At 34.8% G+C, this 16,145-nt stretch overlaps 2 protein-coding genes across 3 annotated transcripts; both read right to left on the bottom strand.

Moving 5' to 3' along the window:
• Window positions 1-1,303: 1,303 nt before the first annotated feature.
• Window positions 1,304-6,055, bottom strand: LOC120084439 (amino acid transporter AVT6A-like). The gene is made up of 5 exons (XM_039040217.2): window positions 5,483-6,055; window positions 4,997-5,149; window positions 3,436-3,639; window positions 2,183-2,648; window positions 1,304-1,670 (listed from the first exon to the last, which is right to left on the bottom strand). The coding sequence occupies exons 1-5, from the start codon at window positions 5,886-5,888 to the stop codon at window positions 1,538-1,540; spliced, it is 1,362 nt and encodes a 453-aa protein (XP_038896145.1). The 5' UTR covers window positions 5,889-6,055; the 3' UTR covers window positions 1,304-1,537.
• A 1,086-nt stretch (window positions 6,056-7,141) lies between these two features.
• Window positions 7,142-9,862, bottom strand: LOC120086335 (DNA binding protein). Of its 2 annotated transcripts, XM_039042930.2 has the most exons (4): window positions 9,564-9,859; window positions 9,289-9,484; window positions 9,090-9,176; window positions 7,142-7,513 (listed from the first exon to the last, which is right to left on the bottom strand). In XM_039042930.2, exons 1-4 carry the CDS (start codon window positions 9,782-9,784, stop codon window positions 7,355-7,357), a joined length of 663 nt encoding a protein of 220 aa, XP_038898858.1. In that variant the 5' UTR covers window positions 9,785-9,859; the 3' UTR covers window positions 7,142-7,354. The 2 variants fall into 2 exon arrangements, with proteins under 2 accessions (XP_038898858.1, XP_038898859.1); XM_039042931.2 differs by lacking the exon at window positions 9,090-9,176 and having other exon boundaries at window positions 9,564-9,862.
• Between the last annotated feature and the right edge of the window lie 6,283 nt (window positions 9,863-16,145).

Genomic DNA, 16,145 nt, shown 5'->3' with positions numbered 1-16,145 from the left:
TTGTCTGTTAAAAAAAATAAAAAGGGAAAGTGTTTATTTAAGTAAACAAATCAAAATACTACACAAATCACTGACGAAGATTCACCTATTGTAAACTGACCTGGCAACATTTATTGATAGAAAGCTTGTAAGATTTTTTCCCTATTTGAAAGGGGGGAAATTGTAATTTTAAATAAATGGCTATTGGCTAATGGCTACCCTAAAATTTGAATTCATACCCTTTATTTTTCCCCCTCATGTAACATTGGCTATTAGACTAAATCATAATGGAAAATTGTATTTTGTCCTTTCAGAAATCAAGGAATCAAAATGTTTGTATAACTTGCATAAAGAAAAGACCACGATAGTGATATAATTTGTGGCATATTATTAAAGGTTATGAAATAGGATTTAGAAAGGGATTGGGGATCTTTTTAAATCAACAAACAATGGATATCTGTAAATATATGAAGCAAAAATGTAAAGAACAAAACAAATATGTATAGAGGTTATGAGTTTAGTTTCTATTTTTAGTTTATATTTGATTCATAAGTTTGAAAATGTTAAACTTTTAGTTCTTTAACTTTTGAATTTGATTTCAATTTTGTCCCTAGATTTCAAAAGGTTACAAGTTTTCTCCGGAGATGTGAGTTCTATTTTAATTTAGTCTCTAAATTTCAAGATTTATACTTTTAACTTCAATTGTTCATGAAAACCTACTTTCATTCTTTAATATTAATATCTATTAATTAATTTAAAAGAACTATAATTAATTTCATTTCACTATTTATTCTTCATCACAATTAAAATTAATTTCAAAATTTCAGTTCATAATTTTTTTGAATTAATTTATAGACATTAACGCCAAAACTTAAATGAGCTTTTAGTAAAAAGAATGGAGATAAAAAATGTAAATCATGAAATCTAGGGACCAATCTCAAAGGGTAAAATTATAATATTTTGAAATTTAGGTACCAAATTAGAATCAAACTCAAAAGTCAAAACTTAAGGACTAAAAATGTAACAATTTGAAACCTAAGGACCAAATTGAACTAAACCCAAAACTTAAAAGACCTAAAAAAACATTTTTCCAAAAACAATAATGATAATAAAAAATATATATATTTGAAGCTCTTTCCTAGTAAGTAGCTTGAATCAATTTCATCATTGAAGATTTTTTCTATTTAATCAAACAAAAGAACATGCCAAAAACAGAAACCTGCCACCTACCGGACCCAGAAAATTGAGTGCACAAGGGACTTGACAGTAGAATTTGTGCATATTGGGCCAACCAACGGCCACAAGAGTGAGGCCAATGAAGATCTTTCTCAGACAACGGCACCTTGTGGTTTTAATTACCAAGTGTTCCTACAATATATCAATCAACATTTTGCTTATATGGTTGTTACTTGTTACAAACAAGGCCCCAGCCAAACTGGCTTTTGATGGGACGAAAAATCTAAAAAATGGCTCTTCTGTGCATCTCTGATGTTGACATTGAGCCTCGATCATTTAGCGGAAGAGTTGGCATGAGAAAACGGTTTCTTCTTCTTCTATGTCAAGCGTGTTTTTTGATCACGTAAGAACTATAGATATCGCATGAGATTGCGACAATACTTGACAAAACAGCTAATAGGAACATTATCCATGCTATCAGTCTGTCTTTCTTTGATGCTATCCCACAAGTGTCCCTGTGCAGTTCACATCACATGGATAAATATTGAGTGCAATATCATGTGAACAAAATAGGAAACAGATTAATTTTCTCATATTTGTTTAGATTTTAGGCCAGTGCAATGTGAATCACTAGACTAAGAAAAAGAAATGTCATGGAGATGTCCAGAAAATAAGTGTCAAAAGGCCTCCCTAACCTCCAGAAAAAGATTGAATAACGAAGATCATGTAAACTAATAATGCAGGTGTGAGAGTTCTATTCTAGCATCGACGTCAGAATTACTTAAAAGCTTAAGCTAATGAGTTACAGTGAATCTAATCATATTAACACCTCAATGCTCTCCCTCACTTATGGAGAGGAAATGACATTATAGGGGATTCAAACATAAGACCTTCTGCTCTAACACTATATTTAATCATTAATCAACCTAAGAAGCTTAAGCTGATGAGTTACGGTAAACTTAGTTATATCACCACTTCAGAAATCATTTATATGTTTCAATCAATCGACTTGATAATTCTTGATTACCTGAGGACAAGAGCAGCGGGGAAAATGAACCCAACAGAGATGGCAGCAGTGGCACCAGTGAGCTGAAAGGCATCCCAGATGCTGGGAACAAAGTTAGCTCCAATGAAGATGAAACTCATGAGAGCTGTAGTTATTGAGAAGAATCGCCGGTTATCAAAAGAAATAGGTATGGCATAGGGAAAGAGCAGACCGTCAATGTTGAGGCGAAGGGAGAAAAAAACAATGGGAAATACAAGCATCAGGTGGATGCCATAGCTCACTCTTACAACATCATCAAGCAATGAGCTGTATGGAAGTCCAAGATCTCCATCAAAATTGGCAAGTACATCATCCAGCGTTTGGTCTCCAAACAGGAGAAATCCGAAGAAGCTCGTTGTGATATATACAGTTGAGCATATTGTTAGAGATGTTCGAACTATTGACTTCATTTGGGTGGGATCTTTTAGCTCATTCTCAATAGGGTGAACTGCAAAAAATTCAATTCAAGAAGTTACTAACTCATTATCAATCACATCAAACTTTCAATTCCAAATGTGGTGCAAACTGTTTTCCTTGTTTTCATTAACCAGTTTCTTGTTATAAAATATTAAATACCGCCAATAAGAAACCATGTACCATTAACATTTACCAACCACTACCACTTTAACAATATCATACCGTGTAGAGGATTTTGCATTAACAGTTTGAACCAACAACCAATTAAGGGAGGACCTAATACTTAAGCAATCGAGCTATGCTTGAGCAGGCCCTTCAACAAATATATACTGGCATTATGAAAAGTGCTCACATAAAAGTTAGAGATGGTCCTCTCGAAAGACTATTATATTGCAACTTCATTACTAATATTGCAATATATTTATCTTTAGTATTTTTTTTTTCTTTTTTTTGTATTTTCTGTGTTTTGGATACCTAACAAGTTCTTATATCGAAATCATGAAACTTTGATGTCAAAGTGAGATAAGAATAATTAACTAAAGGGCTCGGATTTCCTTATCAAGTCAGCTTAAGAAAAAAGAAAACATAAATCTTCACAAATCCCCCGAACTATGCCAAAATATGCATATTGATGCAATGATCGAAAATCAACTTACCACCAGAGACATGGAAACTATCAAGGATTATTTTGGAAAGAAAGCATAGATGTAACACCTAGAATGTGTTTGGAATGACTTTCTAAATACTTCAAAACACGTTTTACACCAACAACATTGTTGCTATCGGAAAGCAAGACGAGATAAAAACAAACAATTTACCATTATGTTGACAGATATAGGCAGTGACTAGGATTGGAACAGTGGTAAAAAGTTGCCAAAATGATGCCTGGTCAGTAACTTTAGGCATCAGACGTGGCATTCCAATACTCCCATTCATCAGTTTCGCAATTGCTACTCCAGCAGTGATTGCCACGAAGACAATGGCCAAGCCCACTGATAAAGCTGATGTGTATCTCAAGGAATCTAGTAAAAACAACATTGATCATAAAAGTGAGTAGAAATGACTACAAATTTTCCAGTTTGAAGCCCAATTGACCAGTAAGATATGACCTATTTGAAATGACTTTGTAAACTACGAAACGATCCTAAATAGAAGAAATTTCATTGTTCATTAGTACGCTTTTAAAAATACCAAACAAATATAATCTATCTCAAACAAATCTCCCATAGCAGTAATACAGCCTGAATACAAGTGAGAACTTATATTTGACAGATTTCAGAAAGTGAAATGGTGACCACAGCCACAAGATTGTGAACAGTGAAATGAGTATGAAAAAATAAAGAATCTCAAAATAATTGTTTGGCCTTTAGTTTCTAGTAACCTTGATCTGTATGATATTTGGATAAAAGATATGAATTGGTAATAAGCCAAAAGTAATAATAACAAAAACGACTTCTTTGTCATGGTGCTGCCTCACAGTCACATATTACAGAACTGCCAGCTTTTTGGAGGGTTATTGCATAAAGCGACAAGGGAGCATCTTTTGATCTTACAGAGATAAAACCATTGGAAATTGAAATGGTCCTATACTGACCCAATTGTAAAAACAACCAAGTAGCAATGGATAAAATAGATTAGAAATTATCTAACAAATGGCAATGACAACTTTCACCAGAATTTATTTTAAAAAAACAACTTCAGTAAACAGTTTTTTTCAAATCCTGTTTGACAACTATTTGATTTTCGATTTCTTTGTTTCAATATCCACTTTCTACCAATGTTTACAAAAAACAAGCTGAGTTTGAAAACTAAAAAAAAATAATTTAAAAACTTGTTTTTGTATTTGAAACTTATTTAAGAATTTAGATATTCCTTTACAAATAAGTAAGAAAATTGGAATGAAAGCAGTAAAGGATGTTTGGATCCCCAATTTCACTTGATGTTTGAGTCTTCCATTATAATAGTTGAAGTTCCCAATTATTATAACCCATTATAGTTATAGTAAGACTATTTGAATACTCTCATTATCTATAGTGTTTATTATTATGTAATCATCCTCTCTCCTCATTTGCAACTCACACTAAAATAATTTGCACCCTAGAGACAAACTATTATAACCTTGACTAAAAAAGTTTGAACCATAAATACAAATTATTATAACTCATAAACTATAATAACCAACTCAGTGCCTCAAACTACCTCTATCAATTTCAAAAATGGAAACTAAAGTCTAAAACAAAATTGACACGAGTAACAAAGAAAAGTTGTGGGGTCGTATAGGGTAAAATAAATTAAACATTCTATATAACCTTTCAATTCTAAAAATTAAAAGGGGCGATATATATATATATATATATATATATATAGTGGCTAGCTTACCTACACGCTTGAAGGATATTAGAGGCGCAAAAATCAGAAGCGTCGTAAGCAGCATTAAAGATATGCGGCTGGTCCACCAATGTTGACCAAACCATTCTTCCATTACACCCTTATGATGGATGTTATTTGCCGATGTTCCTGAAAACACATCACCTGCAAAAACATCCCATCTATTTTAATTCATGCTCCAAATCCATTTCAATCGTCTTTAAATTCATTAAAATATATTTACACATATATTCAAGCAAGTCACAACCAGAAAATAAGTAAGAAAGGAGATTGAACACAGTTAGAAATATTGTAAAGTTTTCTCACTAATTGGCTTCTAAATTTCTGGGTCAGGCCTTTGAGCTATAGAGCTTCAAACTCCAAATTTCTTGGCAAACAAACTGGGAAACGTAATTCGTGCTCTTAACATAAGCCTAATTTATAATACAATGAATTGAAAAAGAAAAAAAATTGACAGAGCAAAGTCATGGGACCTACCAATGATGATCATGTAGACGACGAGCATGCCCAAGTTATTGACCACGATGCAAACCTGCAAGAGGGTCCGTCCGGCGCTTCCGAGAGAGTCGCCGACGGCGCCGGCGTATGAAACGGATTTGGACGCCCGAGAGAATTTTAGGATGAAGTCAATTGACAACTCCGTCAAAGTCGATCCGAGCATGATCAAGACCAAGCCTGGAATTAGACCTAATTGCTTCACGGCGGCTGGGAGAGCCATGATTCCGGCGCCGACAATGGTGCTCGAGAGGTTGAAGACGGCGCCGGAGAAGGACGCGCCATCTAACCCTACTTCGACCGCCTCCTGGTGGTCGCATTTCTCAGGAAGTAAGGGCTTTTTAGGGCTCCGCCGATACTTGCGGTCGGCGGAAACGAGAATCGTCATCCCTCGTCCGGGATTTGGACGAGGTTCTCAGGGAATTTGGAGAAAATTAAGCGCTCGCGGCGGAGGAAAATATGCCCTCACCGCCGGTGCGCTTGTGTTAAAAAATAAAAACATTGAACTATTAGAGAGGGAATAACGCGGGAACCGACGTGGCGTCCGGGTTGTAGGTGGAGGAGCCAATGAGTTGTACCCACTTGTACAAGTTGAATTCAAGTGGTCCCGCAGCCTTGGCTTCAATTCAACGGTTTTCTCTTGTACGTTATAGTCCCTGCCGAACCATTTCGCCAAAGACTAGACAGGAACTTTTGCGTGACATACCTGTTACCGGGAGCAAGAGAAAGCCGAATCAAAACACGACACGTCGACACCGTCAACCAACTTGCATCCTCCCATGTTAATAATATAAAGATCTCAGATGGTAATATGGTGTAGGAGTCTAATGTGTTGAAATGATGAGCCTCATAGAAACACCGAATCAGCCTCTGGGCTCATTTACTGGGCCGGCTGGTTCTTGTTGGGCAGCGAAATAAATTAGACATTTTATTTATATTTTAAATGTATTTTCGGTAAATTATGATTTTTAACTTATTTTTAGTTAAATTACAAGTTTAGTCACTATATTTGAGATTGTGTCGATTTTGAGAAGATGGAAGATCGAACTTCTAACTTGTTGATATACATACTTGATGAAGTTTAGCTTTACTTATATTAAGTTGTTCCACTTTAACTATACCCATGCTCATTTTGACTTGATCCTTACTAGAATGCCCTATTAAAATTATAGTTTACAAAAATTAAGAGCACATTTAATATTAACTTTGTAAATATCTAAAAATGACTACAATCGTTTTCTTAAAAAAATAAAATTAGTGTTTGATGTCAAACCAAGCAAAACTTAGTTGACATCTAAGTGTATTAGTAATCACGAGATCTGTGGTTCGAATTTTCTATCCCAATTGTACTAAAAAAGAAGAAGCTAATGTTTGATTAAAAAAACAATTACTTTTGAAATAATTAGGTAGAATGATAATTTTTTTTTCTCAATAATCTGTTTAAATGTAGGTATAAAAAAATTTATTCAAAAGTGAATTTTAGCCGATCACTCCTTTGTTTTTTAGCCAAAACAAAGAAACCAAAAATGAAACATGGTGAAAGTTGTCCTAACCAATCACTTTTTTTTTTAAATTATATTTAAAAAAGTTCCAAAATGCATGTAAGAAAATCCAAAGAGGTCTTGTGTACAAGCTCCGACGTAATTTAAGAAAATGTTCTACCAAAGAAAAGGCTGAAAAATACAATAGAGGAATGCCATCAAACATGATATTCAAGGCAATATTTACAATTTCACATTGTAAGTTAGGAATAGAGTTGGATTGTTGCAGTAATGAATAAAAACCTGAAAGGCGAGCTTCAACAGCATGTCCAAAACCAGAAGTATAAAAAACTCAAAAGCAATGGTAGGGCTGTCACTTGGAAGTTTTTCTCTTTCTTTTGATTCCAGTTTTGCCTCCATTGTTGGGATCTAATTCTGATTTTGGACCTTTCAATTTTTCCCCTATAGCTCTACTCCACAGAGCCCTCTCTACATCCGATGGTGTGAAAATTTCTCCTTCTGAGCTTAATTCCTGCAAATGTCGGGAATTAAAATTTGAACAATTAGAATATTTGACTTTAAGTTAAGCTTGTAGTCTAAGATGTAGAAATCAAGGTTGTATTTAGCTCGTGCCTTCGTTTATTCCACATTCCATGGATGTTAATCTCATAACATACACAAACCATATATATAAATCAACAATCTATACTAAATATAGAACTTTACATACTACAAATTCACAAATGAAACAAAAGTCACACAAGTCTAGATTTATATAACTTATGCTTGCATATTATACACTCAAATTTTCCGAACTCAGTTTGAAACGTTTTAGAATGCGGAGCTGTATCATCGCTTTGAGGAACATCTTTGCAGAGCTAAGTGTGAGAGCCCTAGTTGGGGGAAATATTAGTATTATTAGTATGATTACTACTAAGGGATATTCTAGTAATTAGACATTAAGTTTATTAAGTCTTTTGGGTTATAAATAATATGAGAGTATGGTTAGGGGTGTGGAGAATTTTGACGAACATTTGGTTCTTGGAAGAGGATACTCAGCCCGCTAGAATATGTTGGAAGTGTTGGTTCTTTATTTCTATTGCTTGTAGTCATTTTCTTATCAACATTCTATTAGTTGATTTTCCTTGAAGCAAATATATAACACAAGGGTGTGAAAAGGACAATGGACCTCCACATATCTCCATAATAGTATGATATTGTCCTCTTTGGGTATAAACTCTCATGACCTTGCTTTTGGAACCACGCCAAAAGGCCTCATAGCGATAGAGATAATTGTCCTTACTTATATACCCATGATCATTCTCTTCCCCAACTAATGTGGATTTTGTTCGCACTCCTTTCGCACTCCTAGCAATCCTCATCTCGAACAAAGTACCATTTTGAGCCTCCCCTCGAACCAACCATGAGAGCTTTGCTTTAAACCCCAAGGCACCTCCTGTTCATCTTGGGTCACTTACTCTTTATCTCGAGACGTTAGTTCATCTCGAGTCAAATTACTCTTTTATCTCAAGGCACGTCCCGTCATCTCGTGTCAACATCCAAATAAAGCACACGAGCATAAGCATGGATCACACTTGCTCTTATCAAGGTAGGGGAAATCACAAGGCTACCCAGAGGCTCAATAAATTTCTTTGTTCGTTATTTGAGGATTTTACCTATACAACTAGGTTTAGACCAAGGCTCTTATACTAATTGATAAGGACAACAGACCTCCACATATCTCCATAATAGTATGATATTGTTCACTTTGGATATAAACCCTCGTGACTTTACTTTTGGAACCACCCCAAAAGGCCTCATACCAATGGAGGTAATTGTTCTTGTTTATATACCCATGATCATTCCCTTTCCTAATCAATGCGAGATTTGATTTCATAGATATTTGTTTTCTTGTTGGAATTTTCTGTTCGCAGAAAGTCAAAACAAACCAGAGCAATGTAAATGTCAAGAAACAAAGAAATTGTTGACTGAAGGCTGAAAGGATGGAAACAGAAATGTGTCTCAATTCGTTGGATTCTAGGAATGAACTTAATTTCCACACATAATACACGAAGAAAGGGGATTGATTGGAGAAATAGCTAACAGACCTTGGCTTTATCTTGCAATTTATTTGCGAATGATAAGTATTGCTTCAACGAATAATCCTTGGAGTTGCCAAGAGCCGCCTCCATAGCCTACTGCTTCACCATCATAAGTTAGAAATCTAAGCGAAACAAATATTACTTAAATTGCAGAAATCAATGGCTACTGATAATCTAATTGCATCAACATATATCCTGATTTCACCTCGTCGGACATGAAAGGCGCAACATCCGGCGCGTAGGCAGCCAGAACCGCCGAGGCAGTGGCCGGACCAACGCCTTTGAGCGGTGTAAGCTCAGACACGGCTTTGAAAATATCAGGAAGGCATTGGAAGGCCTTCTGAGAAGCCAATTTGACGAGCGATTCGTCCAATGATGAAACGAAGTCCAAAAGACGCGGCCTGAAATTCGTAAAATCATTGATGATTAAGTAATCGTTGAAACCTAAATGGAAAGAAAGAGATAAAGAGCACTGAGAACCTCCATTTTCCTCGAGTGAGCTTCCATTGCATAAGTTTTGAGAGCTCAGAAGTAGTGATGTAAGGGTTAGGGTTTCGCTTGTGGAGAAGACGAGGGAGTTCGTTTCGGTAAAAATCATCGAGAGAAGCCAAATTGGGCTTGCCTAGGGCTTCGATTTGAGATGAATACGAAGAGAGAGCTTCTCTCCAGAGAGTTGGATCGGAGTTTGAGAACTCCATCATTGCACCTTATGCGTTGCCGCTCCAGTCTCCGCCGGCGTTTTCGTATTCGAAGATGGGCGTTTTTTGGCGGCTGAAAGCAAATCTTGATCTTTATTCTTAGCGGTTTTTTTTTTTTTTTAAAAAATTATTATTATTATTTTAAGATTTATAAATTTTGGCTAAATTATTAGGGAAATTGTATCAAATTAAAAATAGGATTTAGTAATGATGTCTTCGATTTTTGAAACCACCCATCTTTTACTTTCAACATTCAAAAATTGAGGAAATTTTAGCATTAAATTCGCTCTTCGATTTCAGAAGAACCCTAACCTACATTAAAATCAAACTCACAATCAATTTTCATTTCCAACCAAATCAAATCGAATCGAATTATTAATTACCGTTTCCAAAATCCTCTCAAATCTATCACCTTCCAAAAACCTAAGCCCCACCATCGTCTAATATCATAGAGATCTGATTTAACGCCACAATTTAAAAAAAAAAAATCGAGTGAAGGAACTTAAGAACAAAGGATTTACAAATCCCTAGGTGAATCGGCGTCACGAATTGTAGTTTCTAAGGAACTATGTTTTCTGCTTTCTATAGTAAAGGAATTAAAGAATCTGTGGCTTTCTAAGGATCATCAGCGTATGAACTCAGTCCTGGTTTTATCTCAAGAGCAATGGAAATGGATTAATCGATGACATTAGAGATTAGACTTTGAGAGAGTTGTGAATTATTTAAGTACCTGTGAGAAAACCCCAATCTCTGAACCGATGAAGAGGAGATCTAGGTTCTGATCGAAATAGAAGATGTTGATGCGACTACCGGAGCTTCCAACATTGAAGATGACGACATAGGTGGAGTTTGAAGTGGAACAAGAGGAAGTTCTAATGGTCGATATCTTGCGATGGTTGAAGAAGGAGGAGGTTGCAATGGCGAAAGAAACAGGGAGGAGGACGAAGAGGGAGAAAAAAAGCAACATGGAGATGTAGAACTCATTCCGCCGTTTGGTTTCGGTCGTGATCATGTCCATCATTTTAGAAACTATTAATTGAGAAAAAAAAATATTAGTCAGATGATTATCATAAAAAAAAAATACTAACCACTTGATTAAAAAAAAACAATCCAATGGCAATTAGAAGACAATCAGATGACAATATCATAAACTACTAACTACGTGATAAAAAAAAAGTTAATCAGATGTCAATCAGAAGAAAATCAAATAGTTATCAGAAACTACTAACTAATACAAAAAATAGAAGGTAATCAGATGACAATCAATAAGCAATCAGAAGGCAATATTAGTACTACTATGTGATAAAAAAGAAGGTAATAAGAAAGTAATACCACAAGCTACAAACGATTATTGCTAGTATTAATAAAGGTGTTATTCAACATTTATTTAATAAAGTTGTTATTAAATTCGTAAATTTCATTTGTAAAGACTAAATCCAATAAACTAAGATCCATGGCTATTATATGAATACTTGAACTCTATGTGGAGACATAAAGATGGATCAAGTACAAGTAAATAGCCAAAACGGTCTATAGTATACAAATAAGGTTGGGTACCTTATTATGGTAACACTATCGGATATGGCCCACTCTGTAGTTATTACAATTTGCGGTAAGATGCTATGATGTGAGGGACAATTTAACTTGTTTGTGTTAATTGATATGCGCCAATGGTCATGTGCTGATCATGCGTTGATTTAAAGAATATGCATTATGCGTTAATCGTGTATGTGATGACCATGCGTTCCTGTCACAAGTTTTCTTGCTCTCTCGCCCAGTATAACGAGATCACAAGTTTCTCGGGATGATCCAAGGTCAAACACGGGGATTTACAACTAAAAGATCATTGTAAAGTAATGCGTTTGAGACGGGGAATACAAATAAAAAGAAGGAATGTTGATTACTATCGCTACTCCTACTCCTAGCTAAACAGACTGAACAATTTAAGTTTGACTATGAAAATCGGTAGAAATATGGCAACTGTTAACGCATAATAAGGTGCATGGAGAAGTAGGGTTGTGGAGGAGATATCACCAAATCCTTAAGTTTGGATGCAAGGGTAATCCCAGCTCGCCACACTAACACATCGCACACGGTGGTTAGCCACATGCTTTATATCTCTATAACGCATGGTTGCGTTGAGCATAAGGTTATTCCTATCTCTATGAACACTTTTTACTTTGCTTAGTAAGTTTCACTACTTACCCTCTCGGGCAGTTGGTTATAGCTACTCCGCTCATAAACAAACATTGCAATAGCCTCGCACTAAGCAAACAGGATTGACTCACTATACTCGCGCAACGCACACCTCTTGGTGTTTTGCTACATGCGTCATATCTCTATGCCGTATGATTAAGTATGCAATAACTCTTGCAATCTGCACTTAACTCATTACGGTGAAAGACAAAGATGATAGAGTAGAAGAAGATGATGAAAATGATGTTGAAGGAATTAAATAGATGCATTAATTACAAAATATATTAATGTTTTAAGCCAAAATGTAATATAATACAGAGGTGAGAAGAGAGATGGATGACTAGATGTAGGCAATCTCTTGCCTCCATTAGATGTGTGTCAAGGTTGTAGGTGGTGCAATAGATGGGCGAGAAGTTGTCCCTCTCGAGATCTATCTCTGGCGAAGCACCGTTCGTCAATTGGAGGAAGTTATGGAAGTGAATAATTCTCAAAGAATTTCTTGCTCATACTCTCGTCCGTGATCACAGGAATCTACCCAAGGTAGAAGTCCCGGATGCTTTGAATTTGGACTCCAAGGCTCCATTTATAGAGCTTAACGCCGACAGCTTTGATAATCCCACTCTGAATCACTGTCATTCCTGTCACGGTAGGTGAAATGTCATCATGATCTTATCTCTTAGATACTTCTAAGGTATGCATTCACGATTATTTCTTCTAAAATATCAACGCATTCCACTCACTTTGCGATCGTCCTCCTATCATGATTATCACTGTAGTTGCGGCATTTCATGTGACCAATTTGTCTTCATTAAGATCAATGCATGCAATCAACTTTGTGATGATTTGGGATCAATGCATGCGATCGATTCCTGCGACAACTACAAAAATAAACATTTTGACGCAAGATAACGCATGATATAGGGTTAGTGAGGATTTTTAGTGATGATCAGCGCAAGCTCATTATTCCATATGAATTCTTAGCAAAATTAACGCATGTTCTGCTTATCAACCTTCATAATTCTAAGTAAAAGGCTGCAATAGCTTGTATTTCTACAAGCTATCATGCTACAAATGAAGTAATCCTGATTCGTTCATGTATTGACATGAGGAGTGAGGGCGTCCTATGCAATGAGTTTGCATAAGATTAGACTAAGAAATAAGTCATTCTTACTTCATAACGTTGTTTACTGTTTGAGACTGACTATTTCGCTTAGATGACCTATGTAACTCAATCTTAATCCTGAGCTAACTATGAATTCCTGTTTATACAGAATTATCCTTAGATTTTTATAAGTGAGAGTTGGCTCAACAGTGTCGGCTCAATAAGCCTCCCATTTCAGGGGTAAGACCGGGTAGATAGTTGGGGACATAGGGTGTAAGATGGAATTCACGCCTGCTCGATTTAGGGATAAGATGGTTGTTCTCTTAAGTACTGAATCTAGATCTTGACAAGGGGCCACACCTTCTCATTGGCCCGAGAGGGATCCAGTTTAGTGATTGGATCACAAACCGATTGTTCATTAGAGGATCAGTGGAACTGAAGGAGTAAGATGTAATTTTGGGAGTAAAACAACATTTGACCTAGCTATTATCACAAACAACCTGTGAAGGATCGACTTACTGATTATGGTTAAATCAAGTGGACACAAATATATCTACAGTGAGAAGAGTGCAACTATCGAGCTATAGTGATGTAACTCGATAGTTAACAAATATTGATTAATTTGGCCTAAAGAGTTTTAGCCAATTAATCTTAAATCGTTGGAGCTCATGATCTGTAGGTCTATAAGGTCCCTCTACTAGCTTGTAAAACATGAACACCTTGAATTAGTAAATTGAGTGAATTTGAAGTGTTCAAATTTAATTTTCAATTTGAAATTTTCAAACTGAATTTAGGATTTTGAATTTGAAGTGTTCAAATTGTAATTAGGGTTTGAATAATTATATTTGATATAATTAACGTTTAATTTATCAAAATTAAATGAAATTAGAGAGTTTATAATATTTAAATATTGATTTAAATATTAAATTACATGAATAGGATTCATGTTTAAAAGTAGACGTTGAACTAATTTAATATTTGATATTAAATTATTATTTAATAAATTAATTAAAGAAATTTGGTCAATTAATTATTTAACTTGAATCAATTTTGGAAATTGATGTATACAAAAAATGATCATGATATTGTAGAACTTGAGTCTATAGATCCTTCTTATCATGCTGATCCAGAGTCTTATGGCTTTACAAGTACATCTATCAACAACGTTGTATTGAAAGATAATTATTTGACTAGACCAAGATGGATTTGTCACTATTGTGGAAAGGTGGGGCACAAACATTCTTTTTGCTATTAATTATTCAAGATTCTATACAGACCTACCTATTCCAGAAGTGCTCCTACTTCTCACAAAACCATTACAAAAAATAGACAAAAGTCAAATAGGAGTGGAGAGAGAGAAATGTTCAGAACAAATGTAATGTGGTTTTGACTTCGCTTAGATCCTCTGCTAAAGGTGACTGGTATTTTGATAGTGGAAGCTCTAGGCACATGACTGGTGAAAAAAGCAATTTGTCTAATCTCAAATTTGTCAGTTTTGAAAAGGTCACATTTGGTGATGGTACTTGTAGAAAAATCAATGAGAAAGGAAAACTGAATTATCTGAGTCTTTCTCCATTGAAAGATGTAATGTTGGTTAAATGGCTTACTATCAATCTTATTAGCATTAACCAACTGTGCGGCCAGGATTGAATGTGAGCTTACTAAAGACAAATATGTTGTCACAGATGATGTCAAAGCTCTCGTTATGACAGGTTTGGGTTTTTAATAATCTATGAAGTTTTGATCATACTTCGCAGGTTTGTTATCTCTCTAACAATATGAAGTAAGCCTATGGCATAAACAACTTGGACATGTAAGCATGAAGACAATTTAGAAGGCCCTTACAACCAATGTTATAACTAGTCTTCTCTCTTTATCAGCCTCTACTGGAATTATTTATGGAGATTGTCTATTTGGTAAAAAAAATTCATACTTCACACAAGCAATCAAACACTCAAGCTTTTCCCGTGTTCTGGAACTTCTTCGTATGGATTTGATGAGACTCATGCAATCCGAGTCTGAGAGGTAAACGATATATTCTAGTTGTTACTGATGACTTCTTCAGATACATCTAGGTGTGTTTCCTTTGTGAAAAATCAAATACCTTTTCTATTTTCATGCTTTCCATCTTCAACTACAACGTGAGAAGTATTTGAATTGAAGGGATCGAATCCTAAGCAGAAGCGTGTGAACGCCTTGCTTTAGAAATTCGATTTTTAAAGAAACAAAAATAGTAAAATAAAACATGTAATTTTAGGATAAATATTCAAAGAAAACATAGGCATGCTTGAAAAAGGAAGAATAGGAGAAATCACAGTTTACCTTTGTTGATTCCTCTAGTTTTCTTCTTCCACGGTTGTTAATAATCTCGAACTTCTTCAACATAGAAGGACACCACCAATGTTGCTATTCTTTAGGATTCAAAGAACTTGGAAGTGTGATCTCCAAGAAATTTGAGGAGGAAAATGGTAGAGAATTCTAGAGAGAAGTTAGAGTAAAGGTGGATGCTAGGTTTTTATGTGATATCAAAACCTTATCTAAAATGGCTATAAGGATGTATTTATATGGAGAAGGGTTAACCTCTTCTCCAAAAATTTCCTTTTATGCCCTTAGTACTAATTAATTAAATAATCATTATTTAATTAATTGGTACATTAATTAAATAACCATATATTAAATCCTATTTAATATATATTTAATTAATCATCATAAATATCATATATTTATGCTAACCTCCATTCTCCACTATTTCTTAATCAATTAATCAACTATTAATTAGTTAATTAATTAACTATATAAAATCATATTTAATATATAAATATCACATATTTATATGTATACATCTCTTTATGAATCTAATTCATATGTATCTAATATTTGAATCTTATTCAAATATATGTTTCTTACATAATTTGGATTGTAGATCATATCTATAATTAACCATTATATATTAATCTCATTAATATAAAATTTCCTCATTTGATTTGAATAATTCAGATCATTCCTCATTAATATTCTTTTATGAGCTAGCAAGGGGACCTTATGGACCAACAGATTGGAAGTTCA

This window comes from Benincasa hispida, chromosome 9, assembly GCF_027475165.1.
Source record: "Benincasa hispida cultivar pf3 chromosome 9, pf3_genome.v1.1, whole genome shotgun sequence".
Lineage (NCBI taxonomy): Eukaryota > Viridiplantae > Streptophyta > Magnoliopsida > Cucurbitales > Cucurbitaceae > Benincasa > Benincasa hispida.
The sequence above is the reverse complement of the archived record's forward strand: the minus strand, read 5'-3'. Positions and strand labels throughout refer to the sequence as shown.

Coding starts and splice junctions, on each gene's coding strand:
- LOC120084439 (XM_039040217.2), bottom strand. CDS start 5,888: ATGACGATTCTCGTTTCCGCCGACCGCAAGTATCGGCGGAGCCCTAAA. Junction 3,640..4,996: donor AATATCCTTCAAGCGTGTAG/GTAAGCTAGCCA, acceptor TGTTTTTACTAG/ATTCCTTGAGATACACATCA. Junction 2,649..3,435: donor CTATATCTGTCAACATAATG/GTAAATTGTTTG, acceptor AATTTTTTGCAG/TTCACCCTATTGAGAATGAG.
- LOC120086335 (XM_039042930.2), bottom strand. CDS start 9,784: ATGATGGAGTTCTCAAACTCCGATCCAACTCTCTGGAGAGAAGCTCTC. Junction 9,177..9,288: donor CGCCTTTCATGTCCGACGAG/GTGAAATCAGGA, acceptor GTGAAGCAGTAG/GCTATGGAGGCGGCTCTTGG. Junction 7,514..9,089: donor AATTGCAAGATAAAGCCAAG/GTCTGTTAGCTA, acceptor CGACATTTGCAG/GAATTAAGCTCAGAAGGAGA.